Genomic DNA, 10,084 nt, shown 5'->3' with positions numbered 1-10,084 from the left:
AAAGCTTCAGCAATTAAGTTTCTTCAATTCCCAAACGTTTATTGAGTGTTGTTAAAAGAATAGGTGATGTAACACAGTGGTGAACATGCCCTTTCCCAACTACTTTGGCACGTGTTGCAGCCATGAAATTCTAAGTTAATTATTATTTGCAAAAAAAAAATTAAGTTTATGAGTTTGAACATCAAGTATCTTGTCTTTGTAGTATATTCACGTGAATATGGGATTTTCAAATCATTTTATTCCGTTAATATTTACATCTAACACAATTTCCCAAATCATATGGAAACGGGGTTTGTACAATACCCCAAAACCAGTAAAGTTGGCATGTTGTGTAAATTGTAACTAAAAAGTGAATACAATAATTGGGGACGGCGTGGCGCGGAGTTGGGAGAGTGGCCGTGCTAGCAACCTGAGGGTTCCTGGTTCGATCCCCAGCCTTTACAAGCCGAGTAAATTCCCCTGTGTCCTTGAGCAAGACACTTCACCCTTGCTCCTGATGGGTGCTGGTTAGCGCCTTGCATGGCAGCTCCCTCCATCAGTGTGTGAATGTGGAAATAGTGTCAAAGCCCTTTGAGTACCTTGAAGGTAGAAAAGTGCTATACAAGTGTAATCCTTTTTTTTTATTTTTTGCAAATCCTTTTCAACTTATAGTCAATTGAATGTACTGCAAAGACAAGATAATATTATATAAAGAGTAAACGTTTGGGAACTGAGGGGGGGTATTTGGAGAAAAAAATTGAAGATTAAAATAAAAATCGGTCCAAGCCTGGGCCCTGGAGAGGGGGTCCAGACTGAGGCCAAGGGGAAAAAACAACAACAACAACAACAACAACAACTCATAGCCATGTGAGAGGGAAACATCAAACAACAAAGAACACAAAGGACATTAAAGACATTAAAGCAGCGGATGTAACCAGCCACTTCTACATACAGCTATGAATAAAAAGTAAAAGAAACATATACACTGTGGTGGCCTCTGTGGTGGTCCACGCCATCGTCCGCTGGGGTGGAGGGAGCATGGCCAGATACAGGAGCAGACCCAACAAAGCAACCAAGAGAGCAGACTTCACTCTCGGCCGCCAACCAACTCTCGGCCAGTGTCCAATCCGCATGGATGAGCGAGGATACGTCCAAAGAGACTGAGGTGTCCGACACCTGCTCACCCAGCCAAGACACCGCGAAGCCTCACCGTCCCGGCGCTCAGTGCTAGCTCCGCAGCCCTGTCTCCTCATCCGCATCTCTTCCAGTCCCTCCAAACCGACTCCGGTGTGGCAGAGACCCAGCAGCTGGTCTCCATGGCCAAAAGACTCCCGGGGGCAGATCAAGAAATCCACAAAAAAAAGCACTGAAGAGGTCACGAAAGTGTCACCCCTTGTCACACAGTGATAAAGGGTCCTGGACCATAAGGCAAAAAAATAAAATAACACATGAAAATAAGATGGAAACACAAAAGGATGACACAAGAGCACAGAGCTCCCGCCAACAGCAGCCACTACAGCAGCGCCATTTTGGGGGAAAAAAAAAAAGTTTGTCGTGTCTTCGCTGCACTGTCCTTCGGGAGAGTCTTGAAGCCAGGGAAACAATCCAGGTTATAATGATTTTTTTCATGCGGGTGAAAATAAAATTTGCTTTTCACTCTAAATTGTCTATGACTGGTCCTCAAAACTGCTGGGTCGACAGTCCGATGTAATCCACAGTTCTTCCCTCATCCTCCAATCATTTGTGGCAGCTTTGGGGTACTTTGAAGACTGCCAGCAACTTCCAATTTGTCGACAAACCAGAGCAACGCTTACTCCAATCAGCAGATGACCTGTTGTCATAATTCCGAATAGGTGGATATCTTCCCGTCCTCGACAGAAAAGGGTCACCAGGCACGCGGCACTCCTTCTTCTCCCAAGAGTCCGTCGTGTGTCCAGCAACAACCGCTTCGTCACGACAGCAGGTTCCCCCAAACCCAAGATCTTGTCAATTTTGTTGGGGCCAGTTAAATAGTCCCAATGTTTAGATGTGGAGAGCAGTGCAAAAAGATCATGACATAGGGAGAAATATTGCCCATTAGGTACAGAAAAATAATCTTGAGCAGGAAAATATCACAGAGCGCTGTCTTACCTTTTAAGCATGTTTTATTTATTTTACAGACAAAGGATTCTGTCCATGTAAAATTAGACCATGTGCTTCCAAGATTTTGCTTCTTTTTTCTTGCGCTCACGCACTCCTCCTGCCCCCCAGTCAGGACACAATCATGTGCTAAAAGGGTCAGAATTTAAAGAACTCTTTTCAAAAATGCATTTTTTTTGCTCACCCCAGAGTTTGAAAGAATATTTTGAAGTGAGCCAGATCAAGGAGCTGCCAGTTTCCAATCCCTGGTCTAGAACCTCCACAGTTATTGAATGTGAAACCATGTTTCATTGAATCCTCAAGCTTATCCAACCCTCCCGTTTGAGGAACCTCATGGCATCATCAAAACCTTCCTGACAGAGGGACTGCATGCGGCAGGTTGGTGGCGGGAACAAAGCCTGGTTCAGGCGTTTGATGTTTTCCACAGAAAACTGGGGGAAACCAGACAGAAAAGGCCAATTTTAGTATTATTGTCCACAGAGCAAACTTCATCCAAACTAATACACATTGAATATTATAAATTGTTGTGTATTTTAGCACCATTTTAATTGTTCTTTTGTCAGATTTTATGTTGTAATCGGCAGCGGAAAAATATGAAATTATTGTACCTGTTTCACTTACAAATTAAAGGGGAACTGCACTTTTTTTTTTTTCTTATCTCGCCTATCATTCAGAATCATTATGAAAAACATGACGGATGGATTCTTTTTAATGCATTCTACAAACCCCGTTTCTATATGAGTTGGGAAATTGTGTTAGATTTAAATATAAACAGAATACAGTGATTTGCAAATCCTTTTCAACCTATATCCAATTAAATGCACTACAAAGACAAGATATTTGATGTTCAAACTCAAACTCTTTTTTTTTTTCAAATAATAACTTAGAATTTCATGGCTGCAACATGTGCCAAAGTAGTTGGGAAAGGGCATGTTCACCACTGTGTTACATCACCTTTTCTTTTAACAACACTCAATAAACGTTTGGGAACTGAGGAAACTATTTGTTGAAGCTTTGAAAGTGGAATTCTTTACCATTCTTGCTTGATGTATAGCTTAAGTTGTTCAACAGTCCGGGGTCTTGTTGTCGTATTTTACGCTTCATAATGCGCCACACATTTTCGATGGGAGACATGTCTGGACTGCAGACGGGCCAGGAAAGTACCCGCACGCTTTTACTCCGAACCCACGCTGTTGTAACACGTGGCTTGGCATTGTTTTGCTGAAATAAGCAGGGGCGTCCATGATAACGTTGCTTGGATGACAACATAGTTGCTTCAAAACCTGTATGGACCATTCAGCATTAATGGTGCCTTCACAGATGTGTAAGTTACCCATGCCTTGGGCACTAATACACGCCCATACCATCACAGATGCTGGCTTTTGAACTTTGCGCCTATAACAATCCGGATGGTTATTTTCCTCTTTGTTCCGGAGGACACCACGTCAACATGTTTCCAAATATAATTTGAAATGTGGACTCGTCAGACCACAGAACACTTTTCCACTTTGCATCAGTCCATCTTAGATGAGCTCGGGCCCAGCCAAGCCGGCAGCTTTCCTTGGTGTTGTTGATGAATGGCTTTCGCTTTGCATAGTAGAGTTTTAACTTGCACTTACAGATGTAGCGACAAACTATAGTTATTGACAGTGGTTTTATGAAGTGTTCCTGAGCCCATGTGGTGATATCCTTTACACACTGTCGGTTTTTGATGCAGTACCGCCTCAGGGCTCAAAAGTCCATAGTATCATGGCTTACGTGCATTGATTTCTCCAGATTCTCTGAACCTTTTGATGATTTTACGGACCGCAGATGGTAAAATCCCTAAATTCCTTGCAATAGCTTGTTGAGAAATGTTGTTTTAAAACTGTTCGACAATTTGCCTACAAAGTGTTGACCCTCACCCCATCCTTGTTTGTGAATTACTTAGCATTTCATGGAAGCTGCTTTTATACCCAATCATGGCACCCACCTGTTCCCAATTAGCCTGCACACCTATGGGATGTTCCAAATAAGTGTTTGATGAGCATTCCTCAACCTTTCCCAACTTCTTTGTCACGTGTTGCTGGCATCAAATTCTAAAATTAATGATTATTTGCAAAAAAAAAAAAAAGTTCATCAGTTGTCTTTGTAGCATATTTAACTGAATATGGGTTGAAAATGATTTGCAAATCATTGTATTCTGTTTATATTTACATCTAACACAATTTCCCAACTCATATGGAAACGGGGTTTGTAACTTGTAAAATGTACATATAAGTCCGCCTACTGCACAGCCATTTGGAGTTTCACTCTGTAGATCGTATTCAAGAATACTTGAAGCTGTAACTGTTACCAAATGTGCATCAACAACGTACTGAGCAAAGGTTTTCAAAGCTAATTTACATTTAATAAATTTGCAATTAAAAAAAACATTCAAATCGTCATAATGGGGTATTGTCTGTAGAAATTTGAGGTCAAAACTGAATTAATTCCATTTTAGAATAAGGCAGCAACATAGCATTGGGAAAAAGTGGAGAAGCGCTATGAATACATTCTGAATGCACTGTAGGTAGAAAAACATTTGTCATGTGTCTCGTGGGGGAGTTGGGTGAGTGGCCGTGCCAGCAACCTGAGGGTTCCTGGTTCGATCCCCACTTTCTATCAACTCCGTCATGTCTGTGGTGTCCTTGAGCAAAACACTTCAACCTTGGTCCTGATGGGTCGTGGTGAGGGCCTTGCATGGCAGCTACCGCCATCAGTGTGTGAATGTGTGTGTGAATGGGTGAATGTGGAAATATTGTCAAAGCGCTTTGAGTACTTTGAAGGTGGAAAAGCGCTATACAAGTATAATCCATTTACAAACCCTGTTTCCATACAAGTTGGGAAATTGTGTTAGATGTAAATATAAACGGAATACAATGATTTGCAAATCCTTTTCAACCCATATTCAGTTGTATATGCTACAAAGACAAGATATTTGATGTTCAAACTCATAAACTTTATTTTTTTTTTTGCAAATAATAATTAACAATAGAATTTCATGGCTGCAACACGTGCCAAAGAAGTTGGGAAAGGGCATGTTCACCAATGTGTTGCATCACCTTTTCTTTTAACAACACTCAAACGTTTTGGAACTGAGGAAACTAATTGTTGAAGCTTTGAAAGTGGAATCCTTTCCCATTCTTGTTTTATGTAGAGCTTCAGTCGTTCAACAGTCCGGGGTCTCCGCTGTCGTATTTTACACTTCATAATGCACCACAAATTTTCGATGGGAGACAGGTCTGGACTGCAGGCGGACCAGGAAAGTACCCAAACTCTTTTTTTACGAAGCCACGCTGTTGTAACGTGCTAAATGTGGCTTGGCATTGTCTTGCTGAAATAAGCAGGGGCGTCCATGAAAAAGACGGCGCTTGGATGGCAGCATACAGTATGTTATTCCAAAACCTGTACAGTATGTCACTTTCGGCATTAATGGTGCCTTCACAGATGTGTAAGTTACCCATGCCTTGGGCACTAATGCACCCCCATACCATCACAGATGCTGGCTTTTGAACTTTGCGTCGATAACAGTCTGGATGGTTCGCTTTCCCTTTGGTCCGGATCCGAATATTCCCCCCAAAAATTGGAAATGTGGACTCGTCAGACCACAGAACACTTTTCCACTTTGCATCAGTCCGTCTTAGATGATCTCGGCCCAGAGAAGCCAGCGGCGTCTCTGGATGTCTTGATAAATGGCTTTTGCTTTGCATAGTAGAGCTTTAACTTGCACTTACAGATGTAGCAAGAAACTGTATTTAGTGACAGTGGTTTTCTGAAGTGTTCCTGAGCCCATGTGGTGATATCCTTTAGAGATTGATGTTGGTTTTTGATACAGTGCCGTCTGAGGGATCGAAGGTCACGGTCATTCAATGTTGGTTTCCGGCCTTGTCGCTTACGTGGAGTGATTTCTCCAGATTCTCTGAACCTTTTGATGATATTATGGACCGTAGATGTTGAAATCCCTAAATTTCTTGCAATTGCACTTTGAGAAACGTTGTTCTTAAACCGTTTGACTTTTTGCTCACGCAGTTGTGGACAAAGGGGTGTACCTCGCCCCATCCTTTCTTGTGAAAGGATGGGGACGGGAAGCTGTTTTCCTACCCGATCATGGCACCCACCTGTTCCCAATTAGCCTGCACACCTGTGGGATGTTCCAAATAAGTGTTTGATGAACATTCCTCAACTTTATCAGTATTTAGTGCCACCTTTCCGAACTACTTTGTCACATGTTGCTGGCATCAAATTCGAAAGTTAATGATTATTTGCAAAAAAAAATGTTTTAATCAGTTTGAACATCATATATGTTGTCTTCGTAGCATATTCAACTGAATATGGGTTGAAAATGATTTGCAAATCATTGTAATCCGTTTATATTTACATCTAACACAATTTCCCAACTCATACGGAAACAGGGGTTGTACCATTTATAACTCTACTGTTACATTATTATTTTGGTGGGACTCCCAAAACGTGGAACTTGTACAAAGACCAAATATCTTTTGTATTATTATTTTTATGACAATTAGATAATACCGTATTTCCTTGAATAGCCGCCGGGGAGCTAATTAATTTAAAATCTCTTCTCACCCCTGCGCTTACCAATGGCATGCAGTAAAAAATTGAGTGTGATATAAAACAAAAATTATAAATTAAAAATTCTTCTGCGGCCGCGGCCAGGTGATTTGGGACCACTGCTCTACGACATGCTATCTGCGTGCCGGCCGGACGCATACATATCGCTACTTCTCATACGAGATTGCAATGCATACTTGGTCAACAACCATACCTTTTGCACTGATGGTTGTGATATAAACAACTTTAACACTCTTACTAATATGCGCCACACTGAACACATATCTGTAGAACATTGGCACTGTAACACATTATAAACGCAACATAATAATTACCCAGAATTCCAATGCATCTATGACTCTTGGCTATACACGCGCCCCCAACCCCGCCCACCTCAACCGGCGGGGTGTATAATATAGCCAGGAGTTATGGATGCATTGGAATTCTGGGTAATTCTTATGTTGCGTTTATAATGTGTTACAGAGCCAATGTTTTCCAGAAATGTGTTTGGTGTGGGTTCACAGAATGTGGCGCATATTAGTAAGATTGTTAAAGACAAGTTGTTTTATATCTATATATATGGTTTGGGTGGACAATAAGCTGGACTGGACTTTTAACACGGACCACCAGTACAAGAAAGGACAGAGCAGGCTGTACTTCCTCAGGAGACTGCACTCCTTCAACATTTGTAGAAAACTCCTGTGGATGTACTACCAGTCTGTGGTTGCCAGTGTTCTGTTCTACATGGTAGTGTGCTGGGGGGGCAGTACATCTAAGAAGGACAGCTCCAGACTTGAGAAACTGATCAGGCGGGCCGGTTCTACAATGGGAATGAAACTGGACTCACTGGTGACGGTGGCAGAGAAGAGGACTGTTGACAAACTAGTGAGCATCCTGGATGATGCCAGTCACCCTCTGCATAGCGTTATCAGTAGCCAGAGGAGCCTGTTCAGTGCTAGACTGCTTCATCCCAAGTGCAGGACTAATAGACTCAAGAACTCCTTAGTCCCACACGCCATTAGACTGTACAACTCCTCTCTGGGACGGGGGATGGGGGGTATTAGGATGACAGGGGATGCAAAACATTAACAGTGCAATACGTTTTCATAACATGGTCACTACTGCCTACTTTGTCTTGTTATATTCTTATTTTACTGTTATATTGTTATTCCCATTGTTTTTATTCTTTTTGTAATATTTCTCTATTTTGTTTCCTTTTAAACCCCCATTATTTCCTTTTTATTTTTTTCTTTAAATTGATCTCAACTCTGTACACTGCTGCTGGAATTTTAATTTTCCTGAAGGAACTGTCCTGAGGGAATCAATAAAGTACTATCTATCTATCACAACCATCAGTGTGTTCTGTATGGTTGTGGAACAAGACCCCTGGTTTACACATAATAAAAGCCACATAGTAAATTTGGGGAGCGAGGTTGACCCGGCAGTAATTCAAGGCAGGCGCATATTACATGCCTGGCGGCTATTCAAGGAAATATGGTAAGTGTATTTCTGCAAATTTTTTCAGACTTTTGAGACACTCTGAAGTACCCACATTTATTTTCATATTGGCCAACCTAAGTTGAGTCTTAAACTCACTGCCCTTGTGCAAAGGGCACACGTTCTGCTGCCCAGCGAACGGGGACACAGTGATGGTTCGACCCACAGGCAGGATCGGAAGGCTATCAGTGAATCCGCCATCAATCCACTTCTACTGACAAACATAATAAAAAACATAAATGCAAACTTATCACATGGATTTGCAATGAAGACCAAGAGTAGCGAGTACCTGTCCTTGGAAGTCCACCGGTTGGAATCCAGCATAGATTGGCACAAAGCTGCTAGCCAGGAGAGCCTTAAAGGAGTAACAAACACAAATAAACAAGATGAATGATTCACAGCTACATTAATAAAAATGGATGAGCTTGAAAGGAGATTAGCCTTGAACTGCAACAACATGTAATTACAACTTTTAAAGTGTTGAGTCTGAAGTTTAAGCTGAAATCTCGTACAATCTTATTCTGATATTCAAAATCAGTCTTGTTTTTACTGTGACTGTTTATTAAACCAAGGTGATTTTGTGTAATGTGTAGAAACGTCTACAACCTTCAAATAACTGCTATAAATTCCCCTAAAACAATTTTTAAAAACCCTGTTTCCATATGAGTTGGGAAATTGTGTTAGATGTAAATATAAAAGGAATACAATGATTTGCAAATCCTTTTCAACCCATATTCAGTTGAATATGCTACAAAGACAACATATTTGATGTAAAAACTGTAAAACATTTTTTTTTAGAATTTGATGCCAGCAACATGTGACAAAAAAGTTGGGAAAGGGGGCAATAAATACTGATAAAGTTGAGGGATGCTCATCAAACACTTATTTGGAACATCCCACAGGTGTGCAGGCTAATTGGGAACAGGTGGGAGCCATGATTGAGTATAAAAGCAGCTTCGATGAAATGCTAAGTAATTCACAAACAAGGATGGGGTGAGAGTCACCAATTTGTAAGCAAATTGTCGAACAGTTTTAGAACAACATTTCTCAACGAGCTATAGCAAGGAATTTAGGCATTTTAACATTTACGGTCCATAAAATCCTCAAAAGGTTCAGAGAATCTGGAGAAATTACTGCACATAAGCGATGATATTACGGAACTTTGATCCCTCAGGCGGTATTGCTACAAAAACTGACATCAGTGTGTAAAGGATATCACCACATGGGCTCAAGAACACTTCATAAAACTACTGTTAGTAACTACAGTTGGTCTCTACATCTGTAAGTGCAAGTTAAAACTCTACTATGCAAAGCCAAAGCCATTTATCAACAACACCAAGGAACGGCGCCGGCTTCGCTGGGCCTGAGCTTATCTAAGATGGACTGATGCAAAGTGGTAAAGTGTTCTGTGGTCTAATGAGTCCACATTTCTAATTATATTTGGAAACTGTGGACGTGGTGTCCTCCGGAACAAAGAGGAAAATAACCATCCGGATTGCTATAGGCGCAAAGTTCAAAAGCCAGCATCAGTAATAGTATGGGGGTGTATTAGTGCCCAAGGCATGGGTAACTTACACATCTGTGAAGGTACCATTAATGCTGAATGGTCCAAACAGGTTTTGGAGCAACTATGTTGTCATCCAAACAACGTTAACATGGACGCCCCTGCTTATTTCAGCAAAACAATGCCAAGCCACGTGTTACAACAGTGTGGCTTCGTAGTAAAAGAGTGCGGGTACTTTCCTGGCCCGTCTGCAGTCCAGACCTGTGCGGAGACCCCGGACTGTTGAACGACTGAAGCTCTACATAAAACAAGAATGGGAAAGAATTCCACTTTCAAAGCTTCAACAATTAGTTTCCTCAGTTCCCAAACGTT

The 10,084-nt window shown here is 41.4% G+C and overlaps 1 protein-coding gene across 8 annotated transcripts in view; it reads right to left on the bottom strand.

Moving 5' to 3' along the window:
- Nucleotides 1–2,105: 2,105 nt before the first annotated feature.
- The window catches only part of pnpla4 (patatin-like phospholipase domain containing 4), a 28,277-nt gene continuing 20,298 nt past the window's right edge, over nucleotides 2,106–10,084 (bottom strand). For 2 of the 8 annotated variants that reach the window (XM_061904752.1, XM_061904753.1), the window contains 3 exons: nucleotides 8,498–8,563; nucleotides 8,264–8,419; nucleotides 2,106–2,549 (listed from right to left, as the gene is read on the bottom strand). In XM_061904752.1, coding sequence (XP_061760736.1) covers nucleotides 2,406–2,549; nucleotides 8,264–8,419; nucleotides 8,498–8,563 — 366 coding nt within the window. In that variant the 3' untranslated portion in view covers nucleotides 2,106–2,405. Of the gene's footprint in view, nucleotides 2,550–8,263; nucleotides 8,423–8,497; nucleotides 8,564–10,084 lie in introns of those variants that run through there. The other 6 variants (XM_061904756.1, XM_061904757.1, XM_061904758.1 and 3 more) reach the window with 4 other exon arrangements.

The sequence above is a fragment of the Nerophis ophidion genome, linkage group LG06 (assembly GCF_033978795.1).
Source record: "Nerophis ophidion isolate RoL-2023_Sa linkage group LG06, RoL_Noph_v1.0, whole genome shotgun sequence".
NCBI lineage: Eukaryota > Metazoa > Chordata > Actinopteri > Syngnathiformes > Syngnathidae > Nerophis > Nerophis ophidion.
The sequence above is the reverse complement of the archived record's forward strand: the minus strand, read 5'-3'. Positions and strand labels throughout refer to the sequence as shown.